This window comes from Myxine glutinosa, chromosome 1 (genome assembly GCF_964187855.1).
Source record: "Myxine glutinosa chromosome 1, kmMyxGlut1.1, whole genome shotgun sequence".
NCBI lineage: Eukaryota > Metazoa > Chordata > Myxini > Myxiniformes > Myxinidae > Myxine > Myxine glutinosa.
This window is the reverse complement of record NC_136261.1, coordinates 296,428,001-296,445,230: the sequence shown is the minus strand read 5'-3', so window position 1 is coordinate 296,445,230 and position 17,230 is coordinate 296,428,001. Positions and strand designations below refer to the sequence as shown.

At 50.9% G+C, this 17,230-nt stretch overlaps 1 protein-coding gene across 7 annotated transcripts in view; it reads right to left on the bottom strand.

Moving 5' to 3' along the window:
* LOC137412870 (forkhead box protein P1) overlaps positions 1-17,230 on the bottom strand; it is a 350,911-nt gene that overhangs the window by 70,216 nt on the left and 263,465 nt on the right. For all 7 annotated transcript variants that reach the window (XM_078767672.1, XM_078767688.1, XM_078767684.1 and 4 more), the window contains one exon: positions 6,179-6,266. In XM_078767672.1, coding sequence (XP_078623798.1) covers positions 6,179-6,266 — 88 coding nt within the window. The remainder of the gene's footprint in view (positions 1-6,178; positions 6,267-17,230) is intronic.

Genomic DNA, 17,230 nt, shown 5'->3' with positions numbered 1-17,230 from the left:
AACGTCTATTAACTAATGCTAGGGTAATACCATAAGGGGTCAAAAGTTACACTACTCACAATAAGTTAGGGATATTGGCAGGTTCTTCGGTGTGGTTGATTTTGTGTATTAATTATGTTGAAAAAAGTTGTTGGTCCTAATTCTATGGTTATTAATGAGTGTGAAAAAACACAGCATTCTTGATTTCAATACCCTAACCCTAACCCCTATAAAAAAAATAAACTCACTCCCACAATATCCCTAACTTATTGCGAGTAGTGTAAATGTCCATCCAAGTGATGGCACACTTTATGATGCAGCACCTGGTCTGTGAAGCACCCATCCAACAGTTTACGATCAAGGTGGGAATCCAACCCAGGATTGACAGTTCAAAGGAAAGTGCGCTAAACTCTCTACGATCCATAGACGTAGTTTGACTTCTCTACTGGAAGGGGGGGGGGGCTAGGGGTTAATATTAACAGTGGGTAGCTAGGTCTGACTTCCAAAATTAAACTTTTTTGTGTAGTTACTGTTACGTGGTCCCCTCGGTGACTACCTGGTCTCGGTGACCCCCGGACCGTGAGAGGAACTTCGCCAGACAGTGGTATTATATATGCGCTTTCGCAACGCAATCCCTAGGAATTCCACCCAAGAGAAAACTGATTTTCAATGATATATTTCAATGGTAATGATACCATACAATTTCAATGATACAATCAAGGATATATTCCCCGAGCAATCCACCATCCACAATTCACACTCAACAATCAATCCCCTAGATGATTAAGATGGCCATCTTACATACGTGTGTCCCCTTTTGTACTCACGACCCCCTTTGGTCTCTGTCCCTCACAATGTCTCTGGGCCCCTCCTGACCAAGATGATGGTCGGCTTCGCCGCACTCGGGCGGTTGAACGAACCCCGGGTGGACGTTTTTCCACCGGGCATGTATCGTACCGGGAACCAAGGTTGCAGCCCCCTCTTGGCCACGCGAAGCGGGTACTGTACAGCAGGCAAAAGCCACACGCCGCTTGCAACGCGTGTTAGGCCCCAACGTGCGACCCGTACGCGTCTTTGTAGATGGTGCCGCGAACGGTGCCAGACGCTGGGTCGGTGCACGGCCACACGGCAGCTTGACGTGTCCACCGGGCAGGTATCCGTCCCGGTAACTCCTCTCGCCAGACGGGCTCGGGAACGCCGCTTTTCCACACGGCTCAATATCGATCCCACCTCTCGTCGGAGCGGGGCGAGGAAGAAGAATCCTCGTCGCTTCTCTCGACCTCGTGTCTTTCTCCTTCCGTTTCTGGTCTCTTTTTCCAGAAGGGCTCCTGACCCTCCAACCACAACAACCCTTAATCGACTACACATTGATAAGCAAAGACCTGAATAGTAATTCACATACATTCCCATAAATATGTAACACTCCCCCCCTTCAAGAAAGAAAGTTTGAACCCAGCGAAAACTTTCTTTGCCGGCCAACTTGGATAAACAAACCAGATAACTCAACCCCCAAATCATCAGTTCCCCTGGGCAACAATTATCACAACTCAAAAATAAAGCAACAAAATTTCACAAAACCCCCAGAGATTTTCAAAGGTAATTCACTCTGGACAAAGCACCAGCAACGACATTGTCCCTGCCCTTTACATGTTCAATTTCCCGTTGGACTCCTGCCAAGCCAAACTCCATCTCATGACCCTCTGACTTTGACTGTCAGTTTCTTGTGAATGAAGGTTAAGGGGTTGATCAAAGATCCAAAGTTAAGCAACTCGATAGCACTTTTTTCGGGAGGCCAAGCCGAGTATTCACTACATGGATGCCTTTAGGAACGTGGAGTTCACGGTTAGTCCGTGCAGGAAAGTTCTCTACATGGACGCCTTGAGGAACGTGGAGTTCACGGTTAGTCCGTGCATGAAAGTTCACTACATGGACGCCTTTAGGAACGTGGCGTTCACGGTTAATCCGTGTAGGAATCTTGGCTCGGCGGCTCCGCCGCATTCAGTGCTTCAGCTTTTCAGAACTTCCCTAATAATTATGGTGGGACCGCTTGTCACTGTAGTCCCATGAATAGCGGTCTCCTTCTCGGCCACTACTTTGACAATCCTTCCTTCGGGAGCTGCCGTAACTCAGGGAGCCTCCATAATAATATTGATTGCGGCCCCCACCAAAACTACCGCCCAGTTGTACTCTCCTGTAGACCTCTCGACGCCTACGAAATGCCTTCCCTACTGTTATGGTCCGACCCTCCAAATCCTTGCCATTCCAATTCTTCTCTGCCTCTCTGGCGTCTTTTGTGCTTGCAAACGTGACAAAGCCGAACCCTCTTGACTGTTGCGTTTCCCTGTCTCTTATCAACCGCACTTCCACCAGCGGCCCATATCTGTTGAAGACAGAGGTCAGAACTTCTTCCTCTGTTTTGAAGTTCAGTCCCCCTACAAATAACTTGGTACTTTTGTCGCCATCCCGAACTAGTGTGGTGTTATTTTCCCTGCTGGGCTCTTTACCAACCCTCAGGTTACCATAAACTTGACCCCCGGCCAAATCATTCCCGATAACCACAGATACACCCTCTACAGGAAGTGTGGCTTGTAAACCGACGGTGACCGGTCCTGACACCAAATCGGACTCCAAATGGATGACATGAAGTGGAGCACTAACACCGCCCCCGATCCCCTGTAAACGAACACTATCCCCCGTTGCCGTCTCCTCGGACCATGGCAAAATGCCTTCAAGCATTAAAGATTGATGTGCTCCTGTGTCCCTCAATATCCTAACCGGTCTCCGGTTAGTCGAGGCTCCATCCAGTGACACAAACCCCTCTGAAATAAATGGTTGGTAACCCTTTTGATGGCGATTTCTCACAATGGCCATTGCATTTGGAGTCGTACTAGTCGAACTCCGCTCCTGATTTTCCTTTTTCAGGGCATAACATTGGGACATCACATGTCCAGGTTTCTTGCAAAAAGCGCAAGTAGGCCCGGAGGAAAAACTCGTGGTCTGCCTCGGGCCCCCCGGAAAATAAGTTTGTCTTGGGCCCGTAGCCCTCTGATTTCTAACAGTTGGGGTATCATAGTTGTCCCCATAATCATCTCGAGGCCGCCGCCATGTAAGGTCGTCCTCCGCACCGGGTGTTCCAGAACTCCCCTGCTGAAGTCTAGGCGAGGAGTTAGGTTTGTGGACCCCTATTCGGTGGGTTAAGGCATAATCATCTGCCATGGTGGCTGCGTCCCACAACTTTGGTACTTTCTTTTCCTGCAGGTACACTTTGATGTCCTCGTGGACACACTGCTGAAATTCCTCCACCAGGATCAAGTCACGCAATGTTTCGAAGTCTTTCCCGACTCCTTTTGACTCACACCACCGATCAAACATGTTTTCTTTCACTCTGGCAAACTCCACATGGGTCTCACTCTCCCTCTTCCTGGCATTCCTGAATTTTTGCCTGTAAGCTTCCGGAACCAACTCATAGGCTTTGAGGATGTGCTTCTTCAGTACCTCATAATCTGCACATTGGTCCATTGGTAGCGCCGAATAAATCTCTTGAGCTTTTCCCACCAGCACACTTTGCACTAGTATGGTCCAGGCCTGCTCCGGCCAGTTTAATTGTCGAGCCACTTTCTCAAAGTGTGGAAAAAATTTCGCGACTTCCTTTTCACTGAACGGTGGAACCAGCCTCACATGTCTGCCCACATCCCAGGTTTTCTGGTTAGGTGTCGACCCCGTCAGCAAGGGTGGTGCATCTCCCCGTTCTCTCATTAACTCCAGCTCCTTGAATTTAATTTCCTGCCGAAGCTCCATGTCACGTTCCTTTAATTCCCTTTCTGCTTTTCTCTCCTCTGCTTCGAGTTCCCTTGCAGCTCTCCTCTCCTCTGCTTTTCTTCCTTCTAACCTTTCCTGAAGTTCTCGTTCCACTCTCCTTTCCTCTGCTTGTTTCTCTTCTCTCCTCTCTTCTGCTTTCCTTTCTTCTTCTGCTCTTTCCTTTTCTGCTTTCCTTTCTTCTTCTGCTCTTTCCTTTTCTGCTTTCCTTTCTTCTTCTTTCATCCGTTCCTGGCTCCGTAATTGCAACTCCAGTTTCCGGAGCTCAACGTCTTCTGGTTATTCGGGTAGCCACTCCCAGGCTAACTCGTCCCATGTTCCTAATCCCACCATAGATTGTATCACCGTGGCCTGCAACTCTGCCTTCCTCAAATTAGTTCGGACCTCCAAGTTAAAATGTTTGGCCAATTTCAAGAGGTCCGACTTTAGTAACGCTCGGAACTGTGCCTCACTCGGGGTTACCGCAAAGTTCTGTGCCACAAACGCCATGGTGCCTATCGTTAACACCTGTTAACCTTCACCCAATACTTTACCCCCAATTTCCCCAAAAATTTACCAATTAATACTTAATTAATACATTTTAATTAATAAAAATATTATTTTATTATTTTATACAATTTTAGATCCCGGACGTAGACCCAATTGCGAATCCGCAAATCGTAATTTGGACGAGCCCCCAATTCTGTTACGTGGTCCCCTCGGTGACTACCTGGTCTCGGTGACGCCCGGACCGTGAGAGGAACTTCGCCAGACAGTGGTATTATATATGCGCTTTCGCAACGCAATCCCTAGGAATTCCACCCAAGAGAAAACTGATTTTCAATGATATATTTCAATGGTAATGATACCATACAATTTCAATGATACAATCAAGGATATATTCCCCGAGCAATCCACCATCCACAATTCACACTCAACAATCCATCCCCTAGATGATTAAGATGGCCATCTTACATACGTGTGTCCCCTTTTGTACTCACGACCCCCTTTGGTCTCTGTCCCTCACAATGTCTCTGGGCCCCTCCTGACCAAGATGATGGTCGGCTTCGCCGCACTCGGGCGGTTGAACGAACCCCGGGTGGACGTTTTTCCACCGGGCATGTATCGTACCGGGAACCAAGGTTGCAGCCCCCTCTTGGCCACGTGAAGCGGGTACTGTACAGCAGGCAAAAGCCACACGCCGCTTGCAATGCGTGTTAGGCCCCAACGTGCGACCCGTACGCGTCTTTGTAGACGGTGCCGCGAACGGTGCCAGACGCTGGGTCGGTGCACGGCCACACGGCAGCTTGACGTGTCCACCGGGCAGGTATCCGTCCCGGTAACTCCTCTCGCCAGACGGGCTCGGGAACGCCGCTTTTCCACACGGCTCAATATCGATCCCACCTCTCGTCGGAGCGGGGCGAGGAAGAAGAATCCTCGTCGCTTCTCTCGACCTCGTGTCTTTCTCCTTCCGTTTCCGGTCTCTTTTTCCAGAAGGGCTCCTGACCCTCCAACCACAACAACCCTTAATCGACTACACATTGATAAGCAAAGACCTGAATAGTAATTCACATACATTCCCATAAATATGCAACATTACAGTGTACGTGAAATCACAAGTACAGTTTACGTTCATTATTGTTACTCACGTTTAAATACGGGATGTTTTTATCTTAATTGTAAACTACTGAAAAAAATTAAGGTGGGGGCATTGCCCCCCACTGCCCCCTGCAAACTCCGCCGATGCTACGATCCTCTACGAATATCAAGAAAATGTCTACTTTACATTAGATGACTGGTTAATCACATTTATTTGTTTTGTATAGAAGACACACTCAGTATAGCTACTGATATGAAATACTATTATGGTTTGTAATACGTCGAAAAACCTCAATGCAAAATAATTTGTTCCACCATGATATAACAAGACAATCGTTCTTGAACTTTCACTAACTCATTAAAGCCTGGTGCTGCCTCAATGGTTAAGGTGGCTGGATGAAGATCTTAGGGTCTTGAATTTGAGCCCCTGTCGTTCCACCGAAATAACTTCAGGTGGGTTGACTCAGCCAGTCATCCTTCTGAGGTTGGCAAAATGAGTACCAGCTTACTTGGTAACAGGAGGCACTGCATCAATGGCACAGCCGCACTCTCAGTAATGATGCAACCAGCAGCCACAGGCTGCATACAAAATAAAAAATTAGCTCATCCACTTCAGTTTCTCATTTATACTTTCCCACAACCTTCTTCAGCCATCATCCACCACAGCTCCAACTGCTGCTACACCACTGCAAGCTCCCCCAAAATTAATGGGACAATGAAGATTTCATTCTGTGCAAAACAAGTCGAGTAACAAACATTGCGCTCGATTACAGGCATAAACACTGATGAATGGGACTGTCGGTACCTGGATCTCGAGTTGCTGTACAACTTGCATCTGTACTCGGCATTGTGCAGTGCTTCGATCGTCCAACGCATGATCTGAGTTCAAGTGCCTGACGGATACACATAGAAAGTGTAGCATGTGAGATTAGATGGTTAGACAAATGGCCATCCATAGACAGCCATTCCTTTCAGGCTTTTGAAGGTTGACTTGTTTGATGTTCCCATCTGAGCACTTAGTTTATGATGCGATCCCAGGTTCAAATTCTACATAACTGTTATCATTTGGGAATTGCACCTCACACAAAAAAAGTTATATCAATGCTATTGTATTAATTTGTGATTGGAATGGTGCTGTTTAGAATGAAAATATAAATATATTGAGTTTGAAGGAGAATTAGGAAATGACGTGAGGGTTTCCACCCGTGACATTCACGGATTCGGTATTTGCAGATTAACCATTGACTGTACTTGGTTGATATAAGGTGCTTTTGGTACTGAGAACGTGTCGGGTGTCTCGTCTTCACATGAAAAGGATAGCTGCTGTATTTTACTTTTACTGTATTCTATTTTGGCAAACATGGACTGTTTCCTGAAAAAGAAAAACCGATGATGGTGGCGAGACTTCAGAAGTTGCTAAAAAGGCGGTGAAACGCATCTTACTATAATTCACCAAATGTCCGTCTGTCCGTTCGAAGGTACCGCAAAAACGGCTCAACCGATCACAATGATATTTCGGGTGGGTATTCCTGGGACCCCTGGGAGTAAAATAGGCTATTGAAGGAACTGCGCTCCAACGCGAGTCGAAAGAATTGACGCGACCAAAGACGGAATTCGTCCGAGTTGCTTTATTGAAACAAAACAGCTCAGGTATTCTGACAAGCCCGTTTTTCGGGCAACAATATATATACACATTTATGTCGGGAAGTTTGCCCGGCAAAAGCTATACCGGGCATGCCCGGGTATCAAGGGCGAGCCTTGGAAAGGCGAGTCTGGACCTGCCCGGGCGTGTTTGGCTGCGGCCTGGCAAGTCGAGGCTGGGCGTGCCCGGGCGCTCTGGGCGAGCACTGGAAAGGCGATAGCGGGCATGCCCGGACGCTCTGGGCGAGCCCTGGAAAGGCGATAGCGGGCATGCCCGGACGCTCTGGGCGAGCCCTGGAAAGGCGATAGCGGGCATGCCCGGACGCTCTGGGCGAGCCCTGGAAAGGCGATAGCGGGCATGCCCGGACGCTCTGGGCGAGCCCTGGAAAGGCGAGAGCGGGCATGCCCGGGAAAGACGAGACCGGGCGTGCCCGGGAGGTTCGGGCGTGCCCGGGAACAGTGAGTCCGGGCATGCCCGGGAGAGGCGCGTCTGGCCGTGTTCTGGCCGGTGCAAGGCGATTATGTACATCCAGCGGTAACCGCTACACACGCCCCTCCAGAATCGACCTGCACCGGCAGGGTCAATTTAAGGGGGGTCCGGATGACCCGGCCGAAGCGACCCCTGGAGGGTCGTGGGGAGGGGTCTGACGTGGTGGTGGGTGGTCGAGCGGGGGGAACTGTGGACTGGGGGCGGCCTCGCCGCGGAGGAAGGGCCAACCGTGGTGGTCGGTCGACGTCCATGTGCGCCGGTTTGAGGCGGTCCACAGAAATCCGGTCCGGCCGGCCGCCGAAGTCGACGATGAAAGACTTGTCGCCCCGTCGCAGGACCCGGAAGGGCCCGTCGTACGGCGGCCGGAGTGGCCCCCGGTGCGCGTCATGACGCACAAAGACGTACTCCGCTGTGCGAAGCGCCGGGGGGACGTAGGACTGGGGGCCACCGTGGCGGGACGTCGGCACGGGGGCAAATCGTCGGGCGGCCTCCTGGAGGTCCGAGCGCTGGCGAGCGGCGGACCAGGGACTGGTAGCGTCAGGCACGAATTCGCCCGGGACGCGGAGTGGCTGGCCGTAGACGAGCTCGGCGGCGGACGCCTGGAGGTCTTCCTTGGGGGCCGTGCGAAGGCCCAAAAGGACCCACGGCAGCCGGTCGGCCCAACCGTCGTCCTGAAGGCCGGCCATGAGTGCGGCCTTCATGGAGCGGTGAAACCGCTCGCACAACCCATTGGCTTGGGGGTGGTAGGCCGTGGTGCGGTGCAGCGTGACCCCCAACGAACGGGCGACCGCGCCCCAAAGCTCAGACGTGAACTGTGGGCCGCGGTCGGACGAGATGTCCGCTGGTGCGCCGAAGCGCGCGACCCAGGTGGCGATGAACGCCTGCGCCACGTCGGCGGTGGTGGTGGAGGTGAGGGGCACGGCCTCCGGCCACCTGGTGGTCCTGTCCACCATGGTGAGCAGGTGGGTGAACCCCCGCGAGGGGGGCAGGGGACCCACCAGGTCCACGTGGACGTGGTCGAAACGCCGTTCAGGCACGGCGAAAGGTGCCAGCGGGGCCTGGGTGTGGCGGTGGACCTTGGCTCGCTGGCAGGCCGTGCAGGCGTTGGCCCAGTCGCGGATGTTTCGTCGAAGGCCGTGCCAGACGAAACGCGCCGACACCAGCTTCTGAGAAGCTTTCCGGCCCGGGTGAGAAAGGCCGTGGATGGAGGCGAAGATGCGGCGCTGCCAGGAAACGGGCACGATGGGGCGAGGCTGGCCCTGGGAGACGTCGCAGAGCAGGACGGTGCCCGCGAAGGGGATGTCGGCCAGGCGGAGGCCCGTGTCCGCCACGCGGAGTGCCTGCACCGAGGCGTCGGTGGTCTGGTCGGCCGCCATGAGCGTGAAGTCCACGCCGAGGTGGACCGCGTTCGCGCTGGCCCGCGAAAGGCAGTCGGCCACGGCGTTGTCTTTGCCGGCGACGTGCTGGATGTCCGTGGTGAACTCCGACACGGCGGAGAGGTGGCGCTGCTGGCGGGCCGACCACGGCTCCGTGACCTTAGCCATTGCGTAGACCAACGGCTTGTGGTCGACGAAAGCCGTGAATGGGCGGCCCTCCAGGAGGTGTCGGAAATGGCGAACGGCCAGGAATAGCCCGAGCAGCTCGCGGTCGAACATGCTGTAGTTTAACTCGTTCGGCCGGAGTTGCCGGCTGAAAAAAGCGAGTGGCTGCCAAACCCCGTCCACCCATTGCTCATGGACGGCGCCCACCGCGTAGTTGGAGGCGTCCGTAGTGAGGGCGATGGGCGCGTTGAGCACCGGGTGAGCCAGCAGCGTTGCGTCGGCGAGGGCCCGTTTGGCACTGGCGAAGGCCGCGTCCATGGCCGCGGACCAAACAATGTCATGCTTGGCCGGCTTGCCCCAGAGGGCCTCGTAAAGGGGCCGCATGAGCTGAGCAGCGCGGGGCACGAATCGGTGATAAAAATTCACCATGCCGAGGAACTCTTGGAGGGCCTTGATGGAACGGGGACGCGGGAACGTGGTGATGGCCTCGAACTTGGTCGGCAGCGGCACGGCCCCGGTCTTGGTGATGCGGTGGCCCAAAAAGTCAACGGTCGTCGCGCCGAAGTGGCATTTGACCGGGTTGACAATTAAGCCGTGCTCGCTGAGGCGACCGAACAGTGTTCGGAGGTGGAGGAGGTGCTCGGCGCGGGACGTGCTGGCGACGAGGATGTCGTCCAGATAGACGAAAAGAAACGGCAGGTCGCGCAGCACGCCGTCCATCAAGCGCTGGAACGCCTGGGCCGCGTTCTTGAGGCCAAACGGCATCCGCAAAAATTCGAACAGGCCGAACGGCGTGATGACGGCCGTCTTCGGGACGTCAGCCGCCCGGACAGGTACCTGGTGGTAGCCCCGTATCAGGTCAATTTTCGAAAAGATGACCTGTCCCGCCAAACGGGCGGAAAAGTCCTGAATATGCGGGATCGGGTACCTGTCGGGGGTGTTAGCGTCATTGAGACGGCGGTAGTCGCCACACGGGCGCCATCCACCCCCCGGCTTTGGCACGATGTGCAGTGGCGAGGCCCACGCGCTATTGGAGCGCCGCACGATGCCGAGGTGCTCCAACGCGTCGAATTCGGCCTTTGCCACGGCGAGCTTGGCTGGGTCGAGGCGGCGGGCCCTGGCGTAGACCGGCGGGCCCGTAGTGGGTATGTGGTGCTCGATCCCGTGCCGCACCGCGACGGCCGAAAACGTCGGCCGCGTGAGGGCCGGGAATTCCACGAGCAGGCGAGCGAACTCGTTCGTTGCCGGGAGGGCGCACGCCAGTTCGGTCGGCGCGGAGCTGCTCATTGTGCACGCCAGGGAGCTGAAGGTCTCGGCGTGGACAAGGCGACGTCGTTTGACGTCGACCAGCAGCCCGTGCGCGCAGAGGAAGTCGGCGCCCAGCAAAGCCACGGGGACGCTGGCGGTAACAAAAGTCCATTGAAGGCGCTGGCTGCCGAAGCAGAGGGTGACGACGCGTGGGCCGAAAGTGCGTATGGCCGAGCCATTAGCAGCGACCAAAGAGGGGCCGCAAACTGCGTCCAGCCTGTCCTGCTCGGAGGCAGGTATGACGCTCAGTTGGGCGCCGGTGTCGCACAGGAAACGCCGTCCAGACGCTTTGTCCCGAATAAACAGCAAGTTGCCACAGTGGCCGGCGCTCATGGCTGGGAATGAACGCCGGCCCGGCCGTTTCCCGACCTGCCGAAAGTGCACGGGGGCCGGCACGTCCGAGCCTTGTGTCCGAACCTGGCATGGTAATAACACCACGCCCGGTCAGGTGGAGGCCCCGGCCGTCGTGTCGGAAGCGGGCGGAGCGGCGTGGCGGCCGCCAGTTGCACCGGCAGTTCGGCCTCCAACCGCGCAGGGCGCTCGGGCGTCGTGGGCGTCGCCTCGGACGGCGGCGGGCTCCAGGTAACCGCGCCGATGTGCTGGCCCGCCGAGGAGATCTTATCGGCTTCCCTGGCGAGGGCGCGGGAATCCGTGATCAACGTGCCAGCCAGGGCGAGGCGTACCGGGTTAGGCAGCTGACGGAGGAACAGCTCCCGGAACAGGAATGCCGGAGAGTGCTCGCCGAGCAACGAGAGCATATAGTCCATGCGCTCGGACGGGCGCGTGTCGCCGAGCTCGGGCAGGTCAAGCAGGCGCCGTGCGCGTGCTGCCGGTGAGAGGGCGAAAGCGCCGAGGAGGAGCGTCTTCAGCGCGTCGTATTTGTCAGCAGCCGGCGGGTGCTGGAGGAGGCTCAAGGCGCGGGCCGCGGTGGCGGAACCGAGCACCGCCACAACATGGTGGAAGCGGGTGTCGTCCGCGGTGATGCCTCGCAGGGCGAACTGGGAGTCCGCCTGGGCGAACCAAACAGCCGCGTGAGCCTCCCAGAAGGTAGGCAGTTTAAGCGTCACTGCCGTATCCATGTCGGTAGGTCACCAATGAAGGAACTGCGCTCCAACGCGAGTCGAAAGAATTGACGCGACCAAAGACGGAATTCGTCCGAGTTGCTTTATTGAAACAAAACAGCTCAGGTATTCTGACAAGCCCGTTTTTCGGGCAACAATATATATACACATTTATGTCGGGAAGTTTGCCCGGCAAAAGCTATACCGGGCATGCCCGGGTATCAAGTGCGAGCCTTGGAAAGGCGAGTCTGGACCTGCCCGGGCGTGTTTGGCTGCGGCCTGGCAAGTCGAGGCTGGGCGTGCCCGGGCGCTCTGGGCGAGCACTGGAAAGGCGATAGCGGGCATGCCCGGACGCTCTGGGCGAGCCCTGGAAAGGCGATAGCGGGCATGCCCGGACGCTCTGGGCGAGCCCTGGAAAGGCGATAGCGGGCATGCCCGGACGCTCTGGGCGAGCCCTGGAAAGGCGATAGCGGGCATGCCCGGACGCTCTGGGCGAGCCCTGGAAAGGCGAGAGCGGGCATGCCCGGGAAAGACGAGACCGGGCGTGCCCGGGAGGTTCGGGCGTGCCCGGGAACAGTGAGTCCGGGCATGCCCGGGAGAGGCGCGTCTGGCCGTGTTCTGGCCGGTGCAAGGCGATTATGTACATCCAGCGGTAACCGCTACACTATATTGTTTTTCCAATTTTTCAAAGTTTTCCAATTTTTCGAAACACGATGGAGTAATATTTACCGATATGAACAGTGATGTGGCTTTTATTGAAATTCTACAAATACTGTTTAGATTTTGGTGACAATTATGAACCTACAGCGAATGCGGAAGTGGACAGATGACGGCAATGCATGCGCGGGTTTGATAATATCCCAATACAACCGTCATTCAATCGTAATGTTAAATCGTTAAATGTTAGTCATGTTAATCGTTTTGTTAAAGTATCAATTGATGATTGGAATTGAGTGAATACAATTACGATTTTGAATTCGTAATTGTATTCACCCAACCATAGGGAACTTCACATCAGGATTTAAATATTTGTTTATGTCACGAATGTTGTTAAAAGTTTATTTTTTATATTGATGTTATTTAATTTGTGATTGGAGTTATGCTGTTTGGAATGAAAAAAGAGATATCGAGTTCAAGTGAATGACGAAATGCCGTGACGGTTTCTACTTTCTAAACGTGAATTTGCGGATCACCATATACAGATTCACCATTGAATGGGTATGGAACAAACGTACCCGTTTGTTTGCCAACGGGTACGTTTTTCATGGAAGTCCTTCACAAACTTGCTGTCCATGTCTGACGTGTGTTACGGATTCGTAACTTCCGTTGTTGTGGTTTTCACCCACTTGAAAACTTTTCTGATATTTTTCATATTTCTGATATTATGTACTATTATTATTCTCAAAAGGGTTATTATACATGAGCAGTTATCTAAAGTTAAAAAGGCTAACTTTAAATGATACCGGAAACCAAACCGGAAGACGAGGGGAGAGAAGAGAGGAGAGGGCGGAGCGATAGAGTCAGAGAAGAAGCTGGTTGCTTTGCGGTCTGCAACGAACGTTGTCCAGCAAGAGTCACGTACTTTGGGTTTCCTGGGAAAAAGGAATTCCTGCGATAAAGTTGTTATCGCTGTGACGGATCATCCTGCGTGTCAGGTTTGGCGTTAGATTCCGAAGAATCATCGCTGGGTTGTGACGACTCGAGAACCACGAGCCGTCGGCCATTTTGACTCGTGCGCTTCGCGCGTCGAGCAAACTTTCCTTGCCTCGTCAACCGTTTCCACCGCTTTCAGACGTATCTGTGGTGTGTGTGTGCACTGAGGCTTTTGACGATTACTTTGCGGCTCACCGACCGTGAACAGTGAAAGTTCATACCTGGAGGGTGCCTTTGGATTTCCCAGTCGCCGTGAGTGCGCCTTTGTGCCGTTTTAACCACGTGACCATTTTCTCCGCTTTGGGCCACGTGCGCCTTTGTGCCGTTTTGGGTGGCGTGTCTGTGCCTGTCCTCTGAACGAGATTCTGGTTTCGATTCGACATCGTTCCGTTGATCACTGGAGGGGACCAACTCTGAGCTCGAAGACGGGAATATAGAGGCACTGGGGAAGGTTATTTTCCACTCACTTGGAGCACAGTGAGTTACCTCATGCATGTTAGTGGATGGTACCATCATAGGAGATATTGATTGTACTCTTGATTCCTATTATTGTTGTACTGTTATTTTTGTGTGATTTTTAATACAATATTTGTTTGTATTATTGGTGTTTGCATTATTTGCAATTGGTGTGGTTTCACCATTGATTTTTGACACAGGATAACATATTTTTCTGTCGTGGCTCCTCTCGGGGTTCGGAGGTATACCGAGACCAGGAAGTCGGGGAGGAACACGTAACACGTGCGACTGAAGATGCTACAGGAATGTGGAATTTATTGGTTTCATGCTTTAGCATTCGCCATTTCTGCATTGTCTGTTTGCTTCTGGCCTCCCACCCATGCATAGCACGGGTACCTCACTAGTAATTAGAAATTACGACTTTGAGTATATTAAGTTTGGATTTACAGTGCCAGGGGATTCAGTCAGAGTGAGAAATCAAGTTCCTGTTGCCTTTCACCACCACATACCTGTGTGAATCAGAGTTTTCAATTGTGACTGGCACAAAAATCAAAGACCAGGAATAAACTGAAAACAAATTTGAATGCTACTCTGCAAGTCAGCCTCTCACCCATCCCACCTTGGCTTGATCTGATTGGTTCTCAGAAGCAAGTTCAAGTATCCCACAGATGTAAGCAGCACTTTACATTTAAGGCTTAAATGCTTAAACTATGGAACCAAATAAAGTTGTTATTGGTTCACGAGTTATCAAACAGAGTGACCACTATATTCGTCATGGGTGTGTGGCTGTCTGTGTGTGTGTCTGTGTGTCTGTCTGTCCGCAGCATAACTACCCGATTATATAATCCGGTCTTGATGAAACTTGGATGGGAGGTTGATATCATGATCTAGTTGTGTCCTGCCTAGAGTGGGCGTATTGCGCCCATTGTGGGCGGAGCGACGCCCGAAAAAGATGTCTTTTTAGGGGGTTATCGAGTTCAAACTACATCTTCTCCGAGGGAGTTGGTGGAATCTGACAGGGGTTTCGGTATTTGGTTAGGCCAATGTCATGTGTCTAGCCCCACGGAGCTCGATTTTTCATATTCGCCCCAAGGTCAAGGTCACAAGGTCACGAAATTTAGAAAAGTCGATTTTTGATGGTTTTATTACATTGTTCGCTTCCTGATAGGGTGAAATGTCGTACATGATCTTATATTATCACATACATCATGAAATAAAAGTTTTCCAACAAATTTCAGAATCTTTGACCTTTGAAGGTCACAAAGGTCAAATTTTCAAAGTTGTCGGAATTGAACCGAATTTTCGGTATTGTGTAGCTAACTAACCTCATAACTGATTATACATTATTTTTTATCTCATTTCAAGGTCAGTAACCTTCGTTTTGACATTTCAAGGTCACAAAGGTCAAATTTTCAAAGTTGTCGGAATCGAACCGAATTTTCAGTATTGTGTCTTAAAGGCCTGCGCACGCAGCGCATTGGGGCCCTTTGTAAATAGGCATGTACACCGCATGTTGGGGGCCGACACCTGCCACGTGGGCCCCCGACCCCCCAGTCCGGGCCTGTTTCGGTTATAGTCAGTCCTTTTTCATTGAATACCGCTCGCTCGTGAACCATCGTCGTCTCCTGACTTGTTATTATTATTATTATTATTATATTTTATTTAATCAATTGCAGCAGACAGCTACATATAACTGTAAGGTCAGAGTACCCTGTTTTTTTTAAGTTGTTGTCATTATTTCTTAAGTGGGCCCTGACCTTTTTGCCATGTACTCAAGTGGGCCTTGAGGTGCAATCGGTTGAGAACCCCTGATCTAGTAAACCACCTCCCAGAGGTTGTTTTGTCTTTGTCTTCTCTCCAGTGCTTCAAGCAAGCAGTGCACCACAATCATTTGTCATCATGATTTTTGAACCATGATCTTTACTTCCCCCATTAACCTTCCTTGGTAGTTTCAGTGTTTCCTCCCCGCCTTCTTCTCTTTTCATTTTCGTGCATTCTGTTGATATTTGTCCCAATGTTAGCGCTACCTTGCTCTTCCATGAGCCTCGCTCCTGTAAAGAAAAAAAAAGTCTTTGCCAGTTTGCTGGTTAACAGGATAAATGATTACACTTTCAGGAATGTCAGATGAGGAGCACAATGGAGGGACTGGTGAAATTGTTGCAAATATCATTTTCGTAGCTACCTAGTGTCACCACAAACCAAGCGACTGCAACCATCGAAGTCAACGGCAAAAGGTCAAGCGAAGTGTGCTTCAAGTAAAACCATCATATGCTGGATTTCAGTGAAACAAACCTGATGCGGCGAGTGGAAAACCCACGCACTACCTTCCCTGCATTCCTTACGTTTAAAAGAAAAACTTGTTGATCAACTTTGAAAAAAAAATCCCTTATGGTCAAACTTGTTACAATGGCTCTGTTTTATAAAAACAAGATGGAAGTTAGTAACAATCATTCTGTAAAGAGTTAATTCATTTCCCTATGATGACGATGTAGAAGTTCGGATGTTATCAACTTGTAAACCACAACCAAATAACACAACTCCAAGCATGATAATTATCACTAATGATCAGCAGGTGCTGCCAATAACTCTGCCATGGTATTGAAGGTAAGAGAGCTTTTCTAAGTAGGACAAACACACTTAACTCTGGAGGAAAAAATATGTAAAATTATGTGGTTCATGACATCACAAAACAACAATGAGATAACCAAGTAGGGCAAAAGCACAAACCGCTCTGACATCAAATGACATTCCTGATAGAAAGGTTACGTTAGTGTCTCAAGCCAATTTACTGTGACATTTCTGAAACTTTAATAATGGCAAGCATGCTTAATCTTAATGTCAAATTAGAAGTAATTTTATGTGATTGTAATTTAAAAAAAATTAAACGAATATTCAGAAAATACAGGTTATATCCTTTTTATTGTAATATGCCAACTTCTCTAATCGAAATAGGAAGCATCGAAACAGGAAATGATCTATGGTGAGCTGGAATGAATCATTGGTGAGATTATTTTTCTGTGAGGGATTAATGAAAGAATATTACTTTGAAACATGAGAAAACTGAGATAACTAGAACGGCACCCGATAGAGCACATACCTCTACCAGTCTACCAGGCTGAACAGTTTACGTTTTGTATCCCATGGATAGGCCGGATTTGGATCTGGACCAAAACCAAAATCTAATAATTTCGTCATTGTCACACACCCAACTCATCAACCGAGTTTTGTCATAACCTGTCCACAACTTTTTGAGATATCATGTTATATATCGCTTTTGGCCCCATCTCTCAATGGTGAAGAATCACTTGTAAAATTCTCGGATCCAGATCTGGATCTTCACGAACGTCAAATCAATTCATCCTTGTCACATGCCCATTCTGCCCACAAAGTTTTGTCTGAATCGGTCCATAACCTTTTGAGATAGCCTTCTCACAGACAGACATGCAGACGGGGATGAAAACATAACCTCTGTTTACCTTTGGTGGCAGAGGAAACTCCAAGTTTAAAACACGAGAAAACATGATAGCTGATGAGTATTATGTAAAAAAAAAGGTCATCTTATTTGATAGAGTGCTCTATTTGAGTTGTGGAGCACTTCCAAAAGTCCATCTACATATGATGTAAACAATGTAAAGAGGGGAAGGATAAATTAAGAAAAATAAATTTCAAAAAAGTGAAAAAGGGACAAAACAGTAGAAATTGGAGTA